Source organism: Salvelinus alpinus, chromosome 7, assembly GCF_045679555.1.
Source record: "Salvelinus alpinus chromosome 7, SLU_Salpinus.1, whole genome shotgun sequence".
Classification (NCBI taxonomy): domain Eukaryota; kingdom Metazoa; phylum Chordata; class Actinopteri; order Salmoniformes; family Salmonidae; genus Salvelinus; species Salvelinus alpinus.
Window position 1 is genome coordinate 17371969 of NC_092092.1, and position 24009 is coordinate 17395977.

The window sequence follows — 24009 nt, forward strand, 5'->3', positions numbered from 1 at the left end:
ACTTGTTCTCAACTAGCCTACCTGGTTAAATAAAGGTGAAATAAAATAAATAAAAAACAATCATACCACGGTCAAAGTTGCTTAGATTACTCATCTTGCCTGTTCTAATGTTTGGTCGAACAACATCTAAAGCTCTCTACTCTATATACTCTATATATTGAGTTGCAGGCAGCCACATGATTCGCTGTTCGAATGTAACTTTCCTTGATGAGCTAAATCAGGTCTGTAGAGCTGATGGCATGACCTATGTCATTGTGTGGGATAATGTCAGGTTCCACCATGCTCAAATGGTGCAAGCATGGTTTCAGGCCCAACCACAATTTACCACCCTGTACTTACCCCCATACTCTCCTTTCCTTAACCCGATTGAGGAATTTCTCTCCACATGGAGGTGGAAGGTACAGTATATGATAGGCGCCCTCACGGACAAGCCGCCCTTCTCCAGGCCATGGATGACGCATGCAATGACATCACGGCAGACCAGTATCAGGCCTGGATTCGCCATGCCCGAAGATTCTTCCCAAGATGTTTGGCTAATGAAAACATCCATTGTAATGTGGATGAGAACCTATGGCCAAATCCACAAGACAGGGTTGATGGAAATATAGAAGTACAGTAATCAACCCTTTGTTTTGCTTTTTACAGTAAGCCAGGTGAGGAACACTGCAGTTGACGTTTTACTGTAGTTTTTTTCTTTTTTGGTAGCTAATTATTTTTGCTGTGACTAAAAGAAACCTATGTTGTGATTTTATTGTATTTTATCAATAAATGTCAGATATTGTTCAATGATTCCACTGTGTCTGTAGTACTCTCTCTACTAGTCATTTTACAGTGATGTATTTACGTGTAGTAGCATAATGAAACGTGTCACATATTTTGTACTACAATTTTTAATGATGGTACGAACAACTACACAGTGAATCTATCGGTATCTTGTGTGTGGGTGATCTAAATTAATGTTATTATGGTATTTCATGATAAATGAGTTATTTGAACCAATGATTCTACAAGTGCAAGGTTTCTTTAAAGATATGAATGCACAATGCAATGTATTGAACATTGGACAGCCTGTGTTATAAGTGATGACCGTTTTGAGTTTTGTGTCTAGAGTTTTGAAAAATGACCACAAGGTTCTGAAATTAGTGCCAAAGTGATTGTAAAAAAATGTAATACCATTTTTTAAATTAATCATACCATAGTATTTATTTTTTATATTTGTTCATATTGCCCAAGAGTAACCATGAGTTTATAGTAAATAGACTATATGGTTCAAGAGAAAATAGCCTAATTAATGAAAAAAGCTTTTGTGTCAAGTTGGCTGGATGTCCTTTGGGTGGTGGACCTACAATACCCCGTTCAAAGGCACTTAAATGTTTTGTCTTACCCATTCACCCTCTGAATGGCACACATACACAATCCATGTCTTGATTTTCTCAAGGCTCAAAAATCCTTATCGAACCAGTCTCCTCTCCTTCATCTACACTGATTGAAGTGGATTTAACAAGTGACATCAATAAGGGATCATAGCTTTCACCTGGATTCCCCTGGTCAATCTATGTCATGGAAAGAGCAGGTGTTCCTAATGTTTTGTTCACACAGTGTATATTTAGGATGTTTTACATACATTTTTTTCTTCCCAAAATCATCTAATTTAATGATTTTGTATATACACGATAAGTGATAAGGCAACACAGAGGGCCAGAGATAATTACAGACACCTGTGATAATCTGAAGTGCCCAAAAGGGCCACTAGATGTCTTGTGATAGATTACATAAAATCCTTGAAAGATACCAAAATTCTGGTAAACTCAGCAAAAAAAGAAACATCCTCTCACTGTCAACTGCGTTTATTTTCAGCAAACTTAACATGGGTAAATATTTGTATGAACATAACAAGATTCAACAACTGAGACATAAACTGAACAGGTTCCACAGACATGTGACTAATAATGTGTCCCTGAACAAAGGGAAGGGGGGGGGGTCAAAATCAAAAGCAACAGTCAGTATCTGGTGTGGCCACCAGCTGCATTAAGTACTGCAGTGCATCTCCTTCTCATGGACTGCACCAGATTTGCCAGTTCTTGCTGTGAGATGTTACCCCACTCGTCCACCAAGGCACCTCCAAGTTCCCGGAAATGTCTGGGGGGAATGGCCCTAGCCCTCACCCTCCGATCCAACAGGTCCCAGACGTGCTCAATGGGATTGAGATCCGAGCTCTTCGCTGACCATGGCAGAACACTGACATTCCTGTCTTGCAGGAAATCAGGCACAGAACGAGCAGTATGGCTGGTGGCATTGTCATGCTGGAGGGTCAAGATGAGCCTGCAGGAAGTGTACCACATGAGGAAGGAGGATGTCTTCCCTGTAACGCACAGAGTTGAGATTGCCTGCAATGACAACAAGCTCAATCCGATGATGCTGCCTTACAACAGGCCTACAAGCCCTCAGTCCAGCCTCTCTAAGCCTATTGCGGACAGTCTGAGCACTGATGGAGGGATTGTGCATTCCTGGTGTAACTCTGGCAGTTGTTGTTGCCATCCTGTACCTGTCCCGCAGGTGTGATGTTTGGATGTACCGATCCTGTGCAGGTGTTGTTACACGTGGTCTGCCACTGCGAGGTCTGCCACTGCGATCAGAATTTCTAAGCAAACAGCTGGAGGCAGGGCTTTCTCCTATAGAGCTCAATTTTTATGGAATGGTCTGCCTACCCATGTGAAAGACGTAGACGTGGTCTCAACCTTTAAGTCTTTATTGAAGACTCATCTCTTCAGTAGGTCCTATGATTGAGTGTAGTCTGGCCAAGGAGTGTGAAGGTTAACGGAAAGGCACTGGAGCAACGAACCGCCCTTGCTGTCTCTGCCTGGCCCGGTTCCCCTCTCTCCACTGAGATTCTCTGCCTCTAACCCTATTACAGGGGCTGAGTCACTGGCTTACTGGTGCTCTTCCATGCCGTCCCTAGGAGGGGTGCGTCACTTGAGTGGGTTGAGTCACTGACGTGGTCTTCCTGTCTGGGTTGGTGCCCCCCTTGGGTTGTGCCTGGGCGGAGATCTTTGTAGGCTATACTCGGCCTTGTCTCAGGATGGTAAGTTGGTGGTTGAAGATATCCCTCTAGTGGTGTGGGGGCTGTGCTTTGGCAAAGTGGGTGGGGTTATATCCTGCCTGTTTGGCCCTGTCCGGGGGTATCGTCGGACGGGGTCACAGTGTCTCCCGACCCCTCCTGTCTCAGCCTCCAGTATTTATGTTGCAGTAGTTTCGGGGGACTACCTGGCCTGATGACTCCTTGATTCCCTAGTACACCTGGCCATGCTGCTGCTCCAGTTTCAACTGTTCTGCCTGCGGCTATGGAACCCTGACCTGTTCACCGGACGTGCTACCTGTCCCAGACCTGCTGTTTTCAACTCTCTAGAGACAGCAGGAGCGGTAGAGATACTCTGAATGATCGGCTATGACAAGCCAACTGACATTTACTCCTAAGGTGCTGATTTATTGCGTCCTCGACAACCACTGTGATTATTATTATTTGACCCTGCTGGTCATCTATGAACATTTGAACATCTTGGCCATGTTCTGTTATAATCTCCACCCGGCACAGCCAGAAGAGGACTGGCCACCCTTCATAGCCTGGTTCCTCTCTAGGTTTCTTCCTAGGTTCTGGCCTTTCTAGGGAGTTTTTCCTAGCCACCGTGCTTCTACACCTGCATTGCTTGCTGTTTGGGGTTTTAGGCTGGGTTTCTGTACAGCACTTTGTGACATCAGCTGATGTAAGAAGGGCTTTATAAATACATTTGATTGATTGATTGATTGAGCTGTCCGTCCTGTCTCCCTGTAGCGCTGTCTTAGGCGTCTCACAGTACAGACAATGCAATTTATTGCCCTGGCCACATCTGCAGTCCTCATGCCTCCTTGCAGCATGCCTAAGGCACGTTCATGCAGATGAGCAGGAACCCTGGGCATCTTTCTTTTGGTTTTTCAGAGTCAGTAGAAAGGCCTCTTTAGTGTCCTACGTTTTCATAACTGTGACCTTAATTGCCTACCGTCTGTAAGCTCTTAGTGTCTTAACGACCGTTCCACAGGTGCATGTTCATTAATTGTTTATGGTTCATTGAACAAGCATGGGAAACAGTGTTAAAACTCTTTACAATGAAGATCTGTGAAGTTATTTGGATTTTTACAAATGATCTTTGAAAGACTGGGTCCTGAAAAAGTGACGTTTCTTTTTTTGCTGAGTTTAGTTTACTGGTAAACTTAGAACGTTTCCAGTTATATACCCACCCTTTGCAACCCTAATCAGGTCGTTGCTGTGGCTGTTAGCCAAATATTGCTCCGTTAACTAGAGGGTCTCTGGTTCAAGTCCCACTCTTGCTGATCCCGCCTCAGTCACTACATGACCATGACATAACACAGTGTTAGATAATACACTGTGTAAACATATAATTTCAGTCACTCATATCTGATTATTATTATCATATTAGTCTTGATTGAGTGGCATCAGGGGCACACAAAGCACTCAACCGGAACAGCTATCCCCTCATTTTTTTTGTGTGTGTGTGATAGGAAAATAACACTCAAGCCGTTCACCATGGAAACGGCTCATAACAAGCCAGTCTGCCAACATAATAAATGTCAAGTTATGTACAGATGTAGGATCCAAATTTGATCACTCCTTTGTTGCTGTGAATTTGAGTGAGTGAGTGAGTGAGTGAGTGAGGGAGTGAGGGCGTGAGGGAGTGAGGGAGAGAATGAATTAGGTCCCATGTGGCTGGTAGAGCCAGTTGGTAGAGCATAGCGATTGCAACGCCAGGGTTGTGTGTTTGATTCCCACGGAGGACCAGTACTAATCACTACAGAAAGTCACTCTGGATAAGAGCGTCTGCAAAGTGAGAAAAATATCAAATGATATAAAATGCCAAATGAACAGCACTTCATTTTGAGTGTGATGCAAAAGTCCAATCTTATTCATAAACCTTTTAAAAAACAACAAATACTGTAAGTGGTTCAAAAAACACCTGGACAACACCTGGACATAAAACACCTGGAAAAAAGGAACACTTATGTGAGAATGCTGTTCATTGACTACAGCTCAGCGTTCAACACCATAGTACCCTCAAAGCTCATCACTAAGCTAAGGATCCTGGGACAAAACACCTCCCTCTGCAACTGGATCCTGGACTTCCTGACGGGCCGCCCCCCAGGTGGTGAGGGTAGGTAGCAACACATCTGCCACGCTGATCCTCAACACTGGAGCTCCCCAGGGGTGCGTGCTCAGTCCCCACCTGTACTCCCTGTTCACCCACGACTGCATGGCCAGGCACGACTCCAACACCATCATTAAGTTTGCAGACGACACAACAGTGGTAGGCCTGATCACCGACAACTACGAAACAGCCTATAGGGAACAGGTCAAAGACCTGGCCGGGTGGTGCCAGAATAACAACCTCTCCCTCAACGTAACCAAGACTAAGGAGATGATTGTGGACTACAGGAAAAGGAGGACCAAGCACACCCCCATTCTCATCGACGGGGCTGTAGTGGAGCAGGTTGAGAGCTTCAAGTTCCTTGGTGTCCACATCAACAACAAACTAGAATGGTCCAAACACACCAAGACAGTCGTGAAGAGGGCACGACAAAGCCTATTCCCCCTCAGGAAACTAAAAAGATTTGGCATGGGTCCTGAGATCCTCAAAAGGTTCTCCAGCTGCAACATTGAGAGCATCCTGACTGGTTGCATCACTGCCTGGTATGGCAATTGCTCGGCCTCTGACCGCAAGGCACTACAGAGGGTAGTGCGTACGGCACAGTACATCACTGGGGCTAAGCTGCCTGCCATCCAGGACCTCTACACCAGGTGGTGTCAGAGGAAGGCCCTAAAAATTGTCAAAGACCCCAGCCACCCCAGTCATAGACTGTTCTCTCTACTACCGCATGGCAAGCAGTACCGGAGTGCCAAGTCTAGGGCAAAAAGGCTTCTCAACAGTTTTTACCCCCAAGCCATAAGACTCCTGAACAGGTAATCAAATGGCTACCCAGACTATTTGCATTGTGTGCCCCAACCCCTCTTTTACGCTGCTGCTACTCTCTGTTTATCATATATGCATAGTCACTTTAACTATACATTCATGTGCATACTACCTCAATTGTGCCGGCCAACTAGTGCTCCCGCACATTGGCTACCCGGGCTATCTGAATTGTGTCCCGCCACCCACCACCTGCCAACCCCTCTTTTACGCTACTGCTACTCTCTGTTCATCATATATGCATAGTCACTTTAACCATATCTACATGTACATACTACCTCAATCAGCCTGACTAACCAGTGTCTGTATGTAGCCTCGCTACTGTATATAGCCTGTCTTTTTACTGTTGTTTTATTTATTTACTTACCTATTGTTCACCTAATACCTTTTTTGCACTATTGGTTAGAGCCTGTAAGTAAGCATTTCACTGTAAGGTCTACACCTGTTGTATTCGGCGCACGTGAGAAATAAAATTTGATTTGATTTGTTATGAAGTAATATAACCCTATATTATACAAATGGATCCTAAAGTACTTCTACCGTCCAAATGTCCTGCCAGTTGCTCCAGTAATATCATGATGTGTTCCTGTAAAGTTTATTCCCCTTGTAGTGCTGGTAAGCCTAACTTTAACTCTTAATAACCCCTTAACACCTGTCCCCTGACCTATAGCCCTTGTCTCCTCACCTGTAGTTTCGGTAGCGTCCAGACTGCCAGCTAGCTGCTCCAGTAGTTGTGCTCTGGCTGCGTTCCTGCGATGTTTTTTCCCCTCATAGTGTTGCTGGGCCATCAGAGGGTTGTTGAACCATGCTCCACACAGACAGCAGTACTTCCCTGTCTCACCACTACCACCACTACCCACCACCGCCACCAGGGGTGCTAGAGAGGAGGGCTGTGGTAGGGAAGGAGGGGCAGGGGTGGAGTCGCTGGGCTGGGGGGTGGAGGGGGATGAGTCTGGGGCAGGGAGGGAAACGGGGCAGGAAGAAAGGGGGAGGGAGGAAGTTATGAGAAAAAAAGGTAGGTGATGGTTAAGAGTGAGATTAAAGGGTAATAAAGGAGAGGAGATAACAATAGTAATAGAAGGATGTAGGAAAGGAGAGAGGAAAGGAGTGAGGAAAGGATGAAGGAAAGGAGTGAGGAAAGGATGGAGGAAATTATGGAGGACAGAATGGAGGAAAGGAGTGAGGAAAGGATGGAGGAAAGGATGGAGGAAAGAGGGAGAGAAAGAGCCCATTAAAATTATCTCTTATAAACACACAGAGGTGATAATAGACCATAAACATAAACCAATAATAATTGTTGTAATGTGTAGGGCCGTGACAATACCACTATCAAGATAGTTTTTCCTTGGCAAAAAATGAAAACATGAAGCAGACCTAAATCTTTGGTCCTTTAAAAACCTGCTGTATGTAAAATATTGTGTACTATTTTACATTTGACATTTTAGTCATTTAGCAGTTAGTGTGTGCTATAACTTGGAAAATATATAAATGTGACTCTGGATGACAACATGATGTTTGTTTCCAACAGTTCAACCCGCCTCGTGTTTTGTTTCCTTGCCACAACACTAACAAGTATAGCAATACTGGTAGTTATTTTTTAGTTTCACATGCACCCACACGCACGCACGCGCACGCACGCACGCACGCACGCACGCACGCACGCACGCACGCACGCACACACACACACACACACACACACACACACACACACACACACACACACACACACACACACACACACACACACACACACACACACACACACACAAACACCCCCACGCACAGATGAGGGTAAGAGAAAGGTCAACTGCACTCCAGAGATCCATCCTACTCAGACTCTGTGGAGAAAATCTGTGTGTCATATTTATGTTGACGCGTGTGTCCATTCATCAGACTTTTTTCTCACCCCCCCCATCTTCAGAAAAATAAGTGGTAGTCTTCCAGGTGACCCTGTTAATACAATGGCAGCCTGGTTACCATGGAGACAGGCCATTCATAGCCCTGGCGCCGACAGGACCGACAGAATAAGACCCGGGGTCACACACTGAGGTGTGTGTGTGTGTGTGTGTGTGTGTGTGTGTGTGTGTGTGTGTGTGTGTGTGTGTGTGTGTGTGTGTGTGTGTGTGTGTGTGTGTGTGTGTGTGTGTGTGTGTGTGTGTGTGTGTGTGTGTGTGTGTGTGTGTAAGCAAACATGCTCTCACAGTCTCACTGCAGAATCCGAGATTAGTCCGTGAAATGGAAAAAATTACTTGTTTCAAAGAAAGTATAAAAATACGGAAAAGTGGTGCGTGCATATACACTGCTCAAAAAAATAAAGGGAACACTTAAACAACACAATGTAACTCCAAGTCAATCATACTTCTGTGAAATTAAACTGTCCACTTAGGAAGCAACACTGATTGACAATAAATTTCACATGCTGTTGTGCAAATGGAATAGACAAAATGTGGAAATTATAGGCAATTAGCAAGACACCCCCAATAAAGGAGTGATTCTGCAGGTGGTGACCACAGACCACTTCTCAGTTCCTATGCTTCCTGGCTGATGTTTTGGTCACTTTTGATTGCTGGCGGTGCTCTCACTCTAGTGGTAGCATGAGACGGAGTCTACAACCCACACAAGTGGCTCAGGTAGTGCAGCTCATCCAGGATGGCACATCAATGCGAGCTGTGGCAAGAAGGTTTGCTGTGTCTGTCAGCGTAGTGTTCAGAGCATGGAGGCGCTACCAGGAGACAGGCCAGTACATCAGGAGACGTGGAGGAGGCCGTAGGAGGGCAACAACCCAGCAGCAGGACCGCTACCTCCGCCTTTGTGCAAGGAGTAGCACTGCCAGAGCCCTGCAAAATGACCTCCAGCAGGCCACAAATGTTGATGTGTCTGCTCAAACGGTCAGAAACAGACTCCATGAGGGTGGTATGAGGGCCCGACGTCCACAGGTGGAGGTTGTGCTTACAGCCCAACACCGTGCAGGACGTTTGGCATTTGCCAGAGAACACCAAGATTGGCAAATTCGCCACTGGGGCCCTGTGCTCTTCACAGATGAAAGCAGGTTCACACTGAGCACATGAGCACATGTGACAGACCTGACAGAGTCTGGAGACGCCGTGGAGAACGTTCTGCTGCCTGCAACATCCTCCAGCATGACCGTTTTGGCGGTGGGTCAGTCATGGTGTGGGGTGGCATTTCTTTGTGTGGCCGCACAGCCCTCCATGTGCTCGCCAGAGGTAGCCTGACTGCCATTAGGTACCGAGATGAGATCCTAAGAGCCATTGTGAGACCATATGCTGACACATGCACATTTGTGGCCTGCTGGAGGTCATTTTGCAGGGCTCTGGCAGTGCTACTCCTTGCACAAAGGCGGAGGTAGCGGTCCTGCTGCTGGGTTGTTGCCCTCCTACGGCCTCCTCCACGTCTCCTGATGTACTGGCCTGTCTCCTGGTAGCGCCTCCATGCTCTGGACACTACGCTGACAGACACAGCAAACCTTCTTGCCTCAGCTCGCATTGATCTGCCATCCTGGATGAGCTGCACTACCTGATCCACTTGTGTGGGTTGTAGACTCCGTCTCATGCTACCACTAGAGTGAGAGCACCGCCAGCATTCAAAAGTGACCAAAACATCAGCCAGAAAAGCATAGGAACTGAGAAGTGGTCTGTGGTCACCACCTGCAGAATCACTACTTTATTGGGGGTGTCTTGCTAATTGCCTATAATTTCCACCTTTTGTCTATTCCATTTGCACAACAGCATGTGAAATTTATTGTCAATCAGTGTTGCTTCCTAAGTGGACAGTTTGATTTCACAGAAGTGTGATTGACTTGGAGTTACATTGTGTTGTTTAAGTGTTCCCTTTATTTTTTTGAGCAGTGTATATTCACCCCCTTTGCTATGAAGCCCCTAAATAAGATCTGGTGCAAACAATTACCTTCAGAAGTCACATAATTACTTAAATAAAGTCCACCTGTGTGCAATCTAAGTGTCAAATGATCTATCACAGGATCTCAGTATATATACACCTGTTCTGAAAGGCTCCAGAGTCTGCAACACCACCAAGCAAGGGGCACCACCAAGCAAGCGGCAAGGAGCTCTCCAAACAGGTCAGGGACAAAGTTGTGGAGAAGTACAGATCAGGGTTGGATTATTTAAAAAAAATCCAAAACTTTGAACATCCCACAGAGCACCATTAAATCCATGATTAAAAAATGGAAAGAATATGGCACCACAACAAACCTGCCAAGAGAGGGCCGCCCACCAAACTCACGGACCAGGCAAGGAGGGCATTAATCAGAGAGGCAACAAAGAGACCAAAGATAACCCTGAAGGAGCTGCAAAGCTCCACAGCGGAGATTGGAGTATCTGTCCACAGGACCAGTTTAAGCTGTACACTCCACAGAGCTGGGCTTTACGAAAGAGTGGCCAGAAAAAAAGCCATTGCGTAAAGAAAAAAATAAGCAAACACGTTTGGTGTTCGCCAAAAGGCATGTGGGAGACTCCCACAAACATATGGAAGAAGGTACTCTGGTCAGATGAGACTAAAATGTTGCTTTTTGGCCATCAAGGAAAACACTATGTCTGGCGCAAACCCAACACCTCACATTTCCCGGAGAACACAATCCCAAAGTGTTTCATCAAAGGGGACTGGGAAACCGGTCAGAATTGAAGGAATGATGGATGTTACGAAATACAGGGAAATTCTTGAGGGAAACCTGTTTCAGTCTTCCAGAGATTTGAGACTAGGACGGAGGTTCACCTTCCAGCAGGACAGTGACCCTAAGCATACTGCTAAAGCAACACTAGAGTGGTTTAAGGGGAAACATTTAAATGTCTTGGAATGGCCTAGTCAAAGCCCAGACCTCAATCCAATTGAGAATCTGTGGTATGACTTAAAGACTGCAGTACACCAGCAGAACCCATCCAACTTGAAGGAGCTGGGGCAGTTTTTTAGGAATGGGCAAAAATCCCAGTGGCGAGATGTGCCAAGCTTATAGAGACATACCCCAAGAGACTTGCAGCTGTAATTGCTGCAAAAGGTGGCTCTACAAAGTATTGACTTCAGGTGGGTGAATAGTTATGCACGCTGAAGTTTTCATATTTTTTTCTTGTTTGAGTCACAATAAAAAATATTTAGCATCTTCAAAGTCACATGCGCTGAATACAACAACCTTACAGTGAAATGCTTACTTACGAGCCCCTAACCGACAGTGCAGTTTCATAAAGTACGGATAAGAATAAGAGATAAAAGTAACAAGTAATTAAAGAGCAGCAGTAAAAATAAATATGCAAAGATGACAACAGAGAGTGGCAGTGGTGTGGAGAGGAGGGAGGGTGGCAATGTGAATAGTCTGGGTAGCCATTTGACTAGATGTTCAGGAGTCTTATGGCTTGGGGGTAGAAGCTGTTTAGAAGCCTCTTGGCCCTAGACCTGGAGCTCCGGTAACGCTTGCCGTGTGGAAGCAGAGAGAACAGTCTATGACTAGGGCCTAGGAACAGTCTATGACTAGGGCCTTTTAGGGCCTTCCTCTGACACCGCCTGGTATGGAGGTCCTGGATGGCAGGAAGCTTGGCCCCAGTGATGTACTGGGCCATTCGCACTACCCTCTGTAGTGCCTTGCGGTCGGAGGCCAAGCAGTTGCCATACCAGGCAGTGATGCAAACAGTCAGGCTGCTCTCGATGGTGCAGCTGTAGAACCTTTTGAGGATCTGAGGACCCATGCCAGTCCCCTGAGGGGGAATAGGTTTTGTCGTGCCCACTTCACGACTGTCATGGTGTGCTTGGACCATGTTAGTTTGTTGGTGATGTGGACACCAAGGAACTTGAAGCTCTCAACCTGCTCCACTGCAGCCCCGTCGATGAGAATGGGGGCGTGCTCGGTCCTCTTTATCCTGTAGTCCACAATCATCTCCTTTGTCTTGATCATGTTGAGGGAGAGGTTGTTATCCTGGCACCACACGGCAAGGTCTTTTACCTCCTCCCTACAGGCTGTCTCGTTGTTGTCGGTGATCAGGCCTACCACTGTTGTGTCATCGGAGTGCCTGGCCATGTAGTCATGAGTGAACAGGGAGTACAGGAGGGGGCTGATCACGCACCCCTGAGGGGCCCCTGTGTTGAGGATCAGCTTGTGTTGTTACCTACCCTTACCATCAGGGGGCGGCCCGTCAGGAAGTCCAGGATCCAGTATCAGAGGGAGGTGTTTAGTCTCAGGGTCCTTAGCTTATTGATGAGCTTTGAGGGCACTATGGTTTTGAACGCTGAGCTGTAGTCAATGAATAGCATTCTCACATAGGTGTTCCTTTTGTCCAGGTGGGAAAGGGCAGTGTGGAGTCCAATAGAGACTGCATAATCTGTGGATCTGTTGGAGCGGTATGCAAATTTGAGTGGGTCTAGGGTTTCTGGGATGATGGTGTTGATGTGAGCCATGACCAGCTTTTCAAAGAACTTCATGGCTACAGACGTGAGTACTACGACCTGTAGTACAGGTAGTCATTTAGGCAGGTTACCTTTGTGTTCTTGGGCACAGGCACTATGGTGGTCTGCTTAAAACATGTTGGTATTACAGACTCGGACAGGGAGAGGTTAAAAATGTCAGTGAAGACACTTGCCAGTTGGTCAGTGCATGCTCGCAGTAAAATTCCTGGTAATCCGTCTGGTTCTGCGGCTTTGTGAATGTTGACCTGTCTAAAGGTCTTACTCACATCAGCTGCGGAGAGCGTGATCACACAGTCTTCCGGTACAGCTGGTGCTCTCAAGTGTTATTTGCCTCAAAGCGAGCATAGAAGTAGTTTATCTCATCGGTAGGCTCGTGTCACTGGGCAGCTCTCGGCTGTGCTTCCCTTTGTAGTCTGTAATGGTTTGCAGGCCCTGCCACATCCGACGCGCATCAGAGCCGGTGTAGTACGACTCGATCTTAGTCATGTGTTGACGCTTTGCCTGGTTGATGGTTCGTCAGAGGGCATAGGAGCGGGATTTCTTATAACCTTCCGGGTTAGAGTCCCGCTCCTTGAAAGTAGCAACTTTAGCCTTTAGCTTGGTGCGGATGCTGCCTGTAATCCATGGCTTCTGGTTGGGGTATGTACGTACGGTCACTGTGGGGACGACGTCATCGATGCACTTATTGACGTTTCCAATGACAGATGTGGTGTACTCCTCAATGCCATCGGAGGAATCCTGGAACATATTCCAGTCTGTGCTAGCAAAACAGTCCTGTAGTTTAGCATCTGCCCACTCATTCATCTGACCACTTTTTTATTGATCTAGTCACTGGTGCTTCCTGCTTTAATTTTTTGCTTGTAAACAGGAATCAGGAGGATGGAATTATGGTCAGATTTGCCAAATGGAGGGCGAGGGAGAGCTTTGTAAGCATCTCTGTGTGTGGAGTATAGGTGGTCCAGAGTTTTTTTCCCTCTGGTTGAACATTTAGCATGCTGATATAAATTTGGTGAAACTGATTTAAGTTTCCCGGCAATAAAGTTCCCGGCTACTAGGAGCGCCGCCTCTGGGTGAGCTTTTTCTTATTTGTTTATGGCAGAATACAGCTCATTCAATGCTGTCTTAGTGCCAGCCTCAGTCTGTGGTGGTATGTAAGCAGCTACAAAGAATATAGATGAAAACTCTCTCGGTAGGTAATGTGGTCTACAGCTTATCATGAGAAACTCAGGCGAGCAATAGCTTGAGACTTCCTTAGATATCGTGCACCAGCTGTTGTTTACAAAAATACATAGACCGCCGCCCCTTGTCTTACCAGACGCCGCTGTTCTATCCTGACAGTACTTCGTATAACCAGTCAGCTGTATGTTGATGTTGTAGTCGTTCAGCCACGACTCCGTGAAGCATAAGATGTTACAGTTTTTAATGACCCGTTGGTACGCATGTTGTGTAAATCAAATGATGCAAACCCCCCCAAAAAATCTATTTTAATTCCAGGTTGTAAGGCAACAAAATATGAAAAATGCCAAGGGGGGTGAATACTTTTGCAAGCCACTGTAAGTGTTTGTTTGCGTGTGAGGATGATTGCATGAGGATGTGACGTGTGAAGGCAGGTATTTGAAAGTGTGAGCTGTATGTGTGCATGTATGCATGTGAAGGATTGTGTGTGTGTGTGTGTGTGTGTGTGTGTGTGTGTGTGTGTGTGTGTGTGTGTGTGTGTGTGTGTGTGTGTGTGTGTGTGTGTGTGTGTGTGTGTGTGTGTGTGTGTGTGTGTGTGTGTGTGTGTGTGTGTGTGTGTGTGTGTGTGTGTGTGTGTGTGTGTGTGTGTAAGTGCGGGAGTGCATGCATTGACTGTGTGTGTTTACACAGAACAGAGGGAGGGGTGTGTTAGGTCCATAGCCAAATACTGTAGTGTGAGAGAGCTCTGGTGCCAGATGGCTTTGTCCAACTGTCTACTTCTACCCTCTACACTTTGCTAGTGTCACTAAAGCTCTACTCAGAAAATACCATTGCATTTTTCACTTCATACTTTTATCATATATTTCATATATTTTCAGTTTCAAATTTCATACAGTATACCACATATGATGGCTCTGTAGGCTACAGTATATATTAGGATCTATTCTTGTGTGGTCCATGTCTTGTTGAGCATATCATTCATCATTCGCTCTTAATCATTATTTGTGTCTGTCTCTGTTCAATATTCAATTAATGCTTTATTGGCATGAATGGACTTTTACCGAAGCAATGTCTATGAACTATTACACAAATATGTTTATGTGGGGGAGTGTGTGTATGTGTGTGTTTGGGGGGGGGGGGGTATATATATATACTGTATATGTGTGTGTGTGTGTGTGTATATAAATGTGTGTGTGTGTACATAGAGATAGAGAGGAGTGTGTGTATGTGTTGGTAATGCCGTGAGCTCGTTAGTTAATCACACATTGGCTAAATGGGGTCTGTTTCACATAGTTACAGTATCTAAGGCTGTCTCTCTGTACCTCTCACCACCTCCCACTCAACACACACACACACACTTTTGTATGAACATTTTACTTGCATGGACAAAATAATGAATGATGTTCAGGGATTTTGGTTTGAATTCAGGTATTACATTTTTTTGTAAAATGTCAATGTTTTGCTCACAATGGACTCATACATAACATGTTATTGTATCAGGTATTTTTTTTTTTTTTAGTCTTCATTTTCTGAATTTGTTTTCATTTCAGTGTATTTAATTTGTAAACCTTTCAACTGTTAAATTATTACTTTTTTTAATTCAACAAAAAATGAGCTTCATTATTTTTATTTTGATGTAAGTGTCGAGACGTTGTGTTAAATCCCAGATTAAGCTTTAACGTTCTTATAGCCAATGTATTCCATTCAGCCTATTTCAGTCATAATTGGGGTTTGTTTGACAGGTCACTACAAACATTTGCAAGGTCGTAACATTAACGGGAAAAAATGACAGGCATCATCCTAATATTTAAATATTTATATATTTCTTAATTCAATTTTTTACTTTTAGATCTGTGTGTATTGTTGTGTATTGTTAGATATTACTGCACTGTTGGAAACACAAGCATTTTGCTACACCAGCAATAACATCTGCTAAATGTGTGTATATGCGACCAATAACATTTGATTTGATACACGCAGTTACACACACACACACACAAACACAGACACACACACACACACACACACACACACACACACACACACACACACACACACACACACACACACACACACACACACACACACACACACACACACACACACACACACACACACACACACACACACACACACACACAGACACACGACACACAAAGCCACACACACACACTCATCCTCACTAACAGCTATGGTAATTAATAGGGTGTAAAAACATTAGGATTTGACTTGCAGCCAGACGGAAATCAGTGTCTAGGGAGTGGTAGATATTTACAATAGTCAAAACAATCTAGAAAGGGAAGCGATCATTGCATATAGTAATGGATGTTAATGATAGTTTGGGTTAACTTTGAAATAACTTTGTTCTACTTCTTGGAAAGTGTCAGTTCGATTACCTCACACGCACACGCTCACATGCACACACACACACACACACACACACACACACACACACACACACACACACACACACACACACACACACACACACACACACACACACACACACACACACACACACACACACACACACACACACACACACATAAAGTGTCAGTTTGGTGAAGGTGCTTTCAGGGAAGTTGCCATGGTTTAGTGACAGACAGACCTGGGAGGAAGGACAGAATAAGAGAGAGAGAGAGAAAGAAAGGAAGACAAGTGGAGGAGGATGGGAGGATAGATCAGGAGAGATTAGAATCAAAAGTAACCTTCAGCACACACACACGTCTCTCTTTCTCACTCGCTCTCTTTACCTCTCTCTCTCTCTCACTCGCTCTCTTTACCTCTCACTCGCTCTCTTTACCTCTCTCTCTCTCTCACTCGCTCTCTTTACCTCTCACTCGCTCTCTTTACCTCTCTCTCTCTCTCACTCGCTCTCTTTACCTCTCTCTCTCTCACTCGCTCTCTTTACCTCTCACTCGCTCTCTTTACCTCTCTCTCTCTCTCACTCGCTCTCTTTACCTCTCTCTCTCTCTCTCTCTCACTCGCTCTCTTTACCTCTCTCTCTCTCACACTCGCTCTCTTTACCTCTCTCTCTCTCTCTCACTCGCTCTCTTTACCTCTCTCTCTCACTCTCACTCGCTCTCTTTACCTCTCTCTCTCACTCACACACACACACACGTCTCTCTCTCTCTCTCACTCGCTCTCTTTACCTCTCTCTCTCACTCACACACAAAACACCTCTCGCTCACACACGTCTCTCTCTATCTCAATTCAATGCATAGATGTTTTATTGGCATGGGAAACATATTGCCAAAGCAATCTCTCTCTCTCTTTCGTCGGAGTGCATGCTGGGAATGAGTCGAGAAGCAGGAGCGATTGTGAGAGCGTCTGAATTTTTTTACACTCTATAGGGTTTTCGGTGTTTTCAGTGTGTGTGTGTGTGTGTGTATATATACAGTATATATATATTGTTTAGTTGTTTTAAGATTATTTTTGTCTCACTGTCACTAATCACGTATAGGGGTGGTGTAAGGGCGCAAGGCGCTAGTTGCAATGGCCACTCGCGGAGTGTTGGGGTTTGAATAACTTAGTCGGCGGCAAAGAGTAAAGATTCCTGCTGCAGCAGGGCGTTCGGTGGAAGAATGTAGTTTAGCAGTGGGAGCTATCATTGGGTATGATAGCATAAAATCAGTCTCAAGGATGAATAGCACTCTAGTGATATTCTTAGATTCCATTGATAAGATGAATACGATAGTTGAGAGTGGTGTTGTATTGTGGGATACACACACGTCGGTATTTCCTTGTATGAATCTGGTGAAGAAAGTTATACTTTCTAATGTGCCACCATTTGTTAGAGATGAAGTGTTGGAGGGAGAGTTCTCTCCTCATGGTCAACTTGTATCTATGAAGTGTTGGAGGGAGAGTTCTCTCGTCAGGGTCAACTTGTATCTATGAAGTGTTGGAGGGAGAGTTCTCTCCTCATGGTCAACTTGTATCTATGAAGTGTTGGAGGGAGAGTTCTCTCCTCATGGTCAACTTGTATCGATGAAGTGTTGGAGGGAGAGTTCTCTCATCAGGGTCAACTTGTATCTATGAAGTGTTGGAGGGAGAGTTCTCTCAGCAGGGTCAACTTGTATCTATGAAGTGTTGGAGGGAGAGTTCTCTCCTCATGGTCAACTTGTATCTATGAAGTGTTGGAGGGAGAGTTCTCTCGTCAGGGTCAACTTGTATCTATGAAGTGTTGGAGGGAGAGTTCTCTCCTCATGGTCAACTTGTATCTATGAAGTGTTGGAGGGAGAGTTCTCTCCTCATGGTCAACTTGTATCTATGAAGTGTTGGAGGGAGAGTTCTCTCCTCATGGTCAACTTGTATCTATGAAGTGTTGGAGGGAGAGTTCTCTCCTCATGGTCAACTTGTATCTATGAAGTGTTGGAGGGAGAGTTCTCTCATCAGGGTCAACTTGTATCTATGAAGTGTTGGAGGGAGAGTTCTCTCCTCATGGTCAACTTGTATCTATGAAGTGTTGGAGGGAGAGTTCTCTCCTCATGGTCAACTTGTATCTATGAAGTGTTGGAGGGAGAGTTCTCTCATCAGGGTCAACTTGTATCTATGAAGTGTTGGAGGGAGAGTTCTCTCCTCATGGTCAACTTGTATCTATGAAGTGTTGGAGGGAGAGTTCTCTCATCAGGGTCAACTTGTATCTATGAAGTGTTGGAGGGAGAGTTCTCTCGTCAGGGTCAACTTGTATCTATGAAGTGTTGGAGGGAGAGTTCTCTCGTCAGGGTCAACTTGTATCTATGAAGTGTTGGAGGGAGAGTTCTCTCCTCATGGTCAACTTGTATCTATGAAGTGTTGGAGGGAGAGTTCTCTCCTCATGGTCAACTTGTATCTATGAAGTGTTGGAGGGAGAGTTCTCTCCTCATGGTCAACTTGTATCTATGAAGTGTTGGAGGGAGAGTTCTCTCATCAGGGTCAACTTGTATCTATGAAGTGTTGGAGGGAGAGTTCTCTCATCAGGGTCAACTTGTATCTATGAAGTGTTGGAGGGAGAGTTCTCTCGTCAGGGTCAACTTGTATCTATGAAGTGTTGGAGGGAGAGTTCTCTCCTCATGGTCAACTTGTATCTATGAAGTGTTGGAGGGAGAGTTCTCTCCTCATGGTCAACTTGTATCTATGAAGTGTTGGAGGGAGAGTTCTCTCGTCAGTGTCAACTTGTATCTATGAAGTGTTGGAGGGAGAGTTCTCTCGTCAGGGTCAACTTGTATCTATGAAGTGTTGGAGGAGAGTTCTCTCGTCAGTGTCAACTTGTATCTATGAAGTGTTGGAGGGAGAGTTCTCTCGTCAGGGTCAACTTGTATCTATGAAGTGTTGGAGGGAGAGTTCTCTCCTCATGGTCAACTTGTATCTATGAAGTGTTGGAGGGAGAGTTCTCTCCTCATGGTCAACTTGTATCTATGAAGTGTTGGAGGGAGAGTTCTCTCATCAGGGTCAACTTGTATCTATGAAGTGTTGGAGGGAGAGTTCTCTCCTCATGGTCAACTTGTATCTATGAAGTGTTGGAGGGAGAGTTCTCTCATCAGGGTCAACTTGTATCTATGAAGTGTTGGAGGGAGAGTTCTCTCCTCATGGTCAACTTGTATCTATGAAGTGTTGGAGGAGAGTTCTCTCGTCAGGGTCAACTTGTATCTATGAAGTGTTGGAGGGAGAGTTCTCTCATCAGGGTCAACTTGTATCTATGAAGTGTTGGAGGGAGAGTTCTCTCCTCATGGTCAACTTGTATCTATGAAGTGTTGGAGGGAGAGTTCTCTCCTCATGGTCAACTTGTATCTATGAAGTGTTGGAGGGAGAGTTCTCTCATCAGGGTCAACTTGTATCTATGAAGTGTTGGAGGGAGAGTTCTCTCCTCATGGTCAACTTGTATCTATGAAGTGTTGGAGGGAGAGTTCTCTCCTCATGGTCAACTTGTATCTATGAAGTGTTGGAGGGAGAGTTCTCTCATCAGGGTCAACTTGTATCTATGAAGTGTTGGAGGGAGAGTTCTCTCGTCAGGGTCAACTTGTATCTATGAAGTGTTGGAGGGAGAGTTCTCTCCTCATGGTCAACTTGTATCTATGAAGTGTTGGAGGGAGAGTTCTCTCCTCATGGTCAACTTGTATCTATGAAGTGTTGGAGGGAGAGTTCTCTCCTCATGGTCAACTTGTATCTATGAAGTGTTGGAGGGAGAGTTCTCTCATCAGGGTCAACTTGTATCTATGAAGTGTTGGAGGGAGAGTTCTCTCATCAGGGTCAACTTGTATCTATGAAGTGTTGGAGGGAGAGTTCTCTCCTCATGGTCAACTTGTATCTATGAAGTGTTGGAGGGAGAGTTCTCTCCTCATGGTCAACTTGTATCTATGAAGTGTTGGAGGGAGAGTTCTCTCATCAGGGTCAACTTGTATCTATGAAGTGTTGGAGGGAGAGTTCTCTCATCAGGGTCAACTTGTATCTATGAAGTGTTGGAGGGAGAGTTCTCTCATCAGGGTCAACTTGTATCGATGAAGTGTTGGAGGGAGAGTTCTCTCATCAGGGTCAACTTGTATCTATGAAGTGTTGGAGGGAGAGTTCTCTCCTCATGGTCAACTTGTATCTATGAAGTGTTGGAGGGAGAGTTCTCTCATCAGGGTCAACTTGTATCTATGAAGTGTTGGAGGGAGAGTTCTCTCATCAGGGTCAACTTGTATCTATGAAGTGTTGGAGGGAGAGTTCTCTCATCAGGGTCAACTTGTATCTATGAAGTGTTGGAGGGAGAGTTCTCTCATCAGGGTCAACTTGTATCTATGAAGTGTTGGAGGGAGAGTTCTCTCATCAGGGTCAACTTGTATCTATGAAGTGTTGGAGGGAGAGTTCTCTCCTCATGGTCAACTTGTATCTATGAAGTGTTGGAGGGAGAGTTCTCTCCTCATGGTCAACTTGTATCTATGAAGTGTTGGAGGGAGAGTTCTCTCATCAGGGTCAACTTGTATCTATGAAGTGTTGGAGGGAGAGTTCTCTCCTCATGGTCAACTTGTATCTATGAAGTGTTGGAGGGAGAGTTCTCTCATCAGGGTCAACTTGTATCTATGAAGTGTTGGAGGGAGAGTTCTCTCATCAGGGTCAACTTGTATCTATGAAGTGTTGGAGGGAGAGTTCTCTCATCAGGGTCAACTTGTTTCTACAATAAAAAAGGTTATTTCTGGATGCTAATCTCCGTTGCTGAAACATGTCGTGTCTCATAGGAGACAAGTGCACATGATTTTAAAGAAGGATACTGACGAACTGAGTGTTCAGTTTTAAAATTGACGGATTTGATTGTGTTCTACGCTTCTACTGAATCAATGAAATGCTTTGGCTGCGGAAGAGAGGGGCATTTGATACGTTATTGTCCAGAGAACGAGCGCGCAGAGCCCGGTAGCAGCTCTCGCACTGGTCCAGCTAATGCACCACCGCGAAAGGATGAACATGCTAAGGGTTCAGGAGAAGGGAGAAGGTGGGCAGATGTGGTTGGAAAAGTAGGAAAGGAGAGCGGTGTTGCTATGGGAGCAATTGTGGTGGATCAGAGTAAAGAGGGAGGGGAAACAGCCGGTGAGACTGGGACTGGGGTTGCTGAGTCGGTGCTGGAAAATGAAATTGGAGTTCAAGAGGAGATTGAAACAATGGAAAATGAAGCAGCTGTTTTCAAAGTACCAAGGATTAAGAGGAAGAATGTAAGGGGTGATGAAGGTTCTAATTCTAACAGGAAGTAGAGATTGATACATCAGTTGAGGATAAACAGGAAGTAGATATGGTGGAGTTTTCCTCTGGGGAGGATAGAGTGAGTCATCTGATGCATCACAACAAAATAGCGAGAGAAATGGGGTGGAAGGGAGGTATGGGATTGAGAAGGTACATACATTTCTGATATTGACAAAAGGGAAGAAATATATGTGTGATTATAATGGAACTGATTTTTTTCTGGAGGTGATTTGTTTGTTGAATCAGCAAAGTTTCTGATGTCAAAAATAACGGGGAGGTTTGACAAGCCCTGAAATCGTTAGACTCAAGAAAGTTGTCACGAGAGTGACAAGTTATTTAAATTCTGTGTTTTCTGTCTATTACTTTGTAAAAAACAATTCAGCCATGAGCAGTATTAAGATTTCTTCTTTAAACGTAAATGGGGCGAGAGACATTAAACGAAGAGCTGTGGTATATGAGTTAATGAAGGGAAAGGGAAGTGACATAAGTTTTCTACAAGAGACGCATAGTAATATTGAAAATGAAGTTATGTTGCAACAGGATTGGGGGGGGGGGGGGCAGTGGTGTTCAAAAAGCTCAAAAAGTGGGGGTGTGGCTATCCTGTTCTCAAAAGGGTTTTTGCCTTTGCCATATGAGGTTGAAGAGGTAGTTGAGGGGAGGTTATTAAAAGTTAGAGTGAGGTATGAAAACCTCACTATGTGTTTAATAAATGTACATGCCCCAGTGGTGGCAGTTGAGAGGGTATGTTTTAGAGACATCAAATACCATTGAGAAATGTAACACTGAGGATGATTTATTTCTTGCTGGGGATTTTAACTGCACAGTCAGTGACTTAGATAGAAACCACAAAGAACCTCATATAGCCTCAAGGACATTTTTAAAACGCCTTATTGTAACACATGGACTGTGTGATATTTGGCGGAGCCAACATGGAGGCACGAGACAGTACACATGGGCGGGCTCATGTGAGAGAACACCATCGTTCTGGTCTGTAAATCAAGTGTAATAACCTCAGTGGGATTTTCTGATCATAACAGAGGTGGTGTTCATTAACGCTGTAAAACCAAAAAGCGCATACTGGCATTTGAATATAACTTTATTGAGTGATGCTCACTTCAGGAACTGTTCTAGTTTTTTTCTGGGAGAGGTGGAGGTCTGAAGAGGACAGTTTTGTATCCCTTCAACAGTGGTGGGATTTATGGAAAATCCAGATTCAACAATTCTGTAATCAATACACAATGAACGTCACAAGAGGCATCGCTAGATCAATGAACGCCCTAGAGTCTGAAATAGTGAAACTCCTGATGTTGGTTGAGACCACAGGAGATCAAGCCAGCAGCATATCACTCCCACTGCTGGCTTACCTCTGAAGCTAAGCAGGTTTGGTCCTGTTTGGTCCCTGGATGGGAGACCAGATGCTGCTGGAAGTGGTGTTTGAGTGCCAGTAGAAGGCACTCTTTCCTCAAGTCTAAAAAAAATATATATATATGCCCCAGGGCAGCGATTGGGGACGTTGCCTTGTTGCCTAGTGTTCTGTCTTTCTGATGGGATGTTAAGTAAGTGTACTGAAGATCCAATGGTACTCATTGTAAGAGTAGGGTTTTAACCCTGGTGTTCTGGCTGAATTCCCAATCTGGCCCTCAAACCCTCACAGTCACCTAATCATCCCCAGCTTTCAATTGGCTCATTCATCCCTCCTCCTGTAACTATTCTCCATGTTGTTGCTGTACGTGAGAATGTGTTCTCAGTCAACTTACCTGGTAAAATATATATATAATAAAATTGAGGCCATACTCAGGCCCTCAATACAAAAAAAACTGTATTGGCAGACCTGCTGGGTACGAGGGGGCATTGGTGAGAAGTAAATTTCAGGGAATGAAATGGATGCCTCATCAAAGTTTTTCTTCGGTTTAGAGATAAAGAATGGAAAAATAAGAATTATTCACTGCCTCAAATCAGCTTCTGGACAAGAGCTCACTAGCCCTTGTGAAATTAGAAAGAGGACAGTAGAATTCTATGCTGAGCTCTACAAGAGGTTTTAAAGAGGATAAAACAGTGACACACCAGTTCCTTGATGGGCTCCCACAGGTGGCTCCTGAAGCTCAGCTTGAGCTAGAACAACCATTGTCTTTGCAGGAGCTATATGCTGCATTAAAAGGCATGGAAAATGGAAGGGCACCAGGCACTGATGGGCTTTCGTTGACTTTTAAAAGTCTTTTTGGGCCATGATGGGAGAGGTTTGGCTAGCAGTAGTTAACAATAGTTTGACCGGAGGGTTACTACTGATAAGCTGCAGGAGGGCTGTCCTCACCCTACTGCCAAAAAGGGTGACCCTAGGGAGGTGAAGAACTGGAGGCCGGTGGCTTTATTGGCCACTGATTATAAGATTCTGTCCAAGGCTTTGTCCAAGAGGCTGAGGGATGTGATGGGGCAGTCCTACTGTGTTCCTGGCAGGCAGATAAGAGATAACATTTCCCTGATTCTGGATGTTGTGGACGTCTCCAGGGCTGTTGGGTTGGATGCTGGTCTCATTTCAGTTGATCAGGAAAAGGCATTTGACCGAGTTGAACATCAATACTCATGGCGCACTTTTAATGCGTTTGGTTTCAGCTCTGGTTTGATTGCCATGATCAGGGTGATATATGGTGACATTGAAAGTGTACTGAAAGTTAACGGTGGCTTGAGTGCTCCTTTTAAGGGA

The 24009-nt window shown here is 44.9% G+C and overlaps 1 protein-coding gene across 1 annotated transcript in view; it reads right to left on the reverse strand.

Annotated features, from left to right (window-relative positions):
- LOC139581844 (zinc finger matrin-type protein 4-like) overlaps positions 1–24009 on the reverse strand; it is a 104146-nt gene that overhangs the window by 11781 nt on the left and 68356 nt on the right. Inside the window, exon 5 of the mRNA XM_071412072.1 lies at positions 6700–6966. Within this exon, the coding sequence (XP_071268173.1) occupies positions 6700–6966 (267 nt within the window). The remainder of the gene's footprint in view (positions 1–6699; positions 6967–24009) is intronic.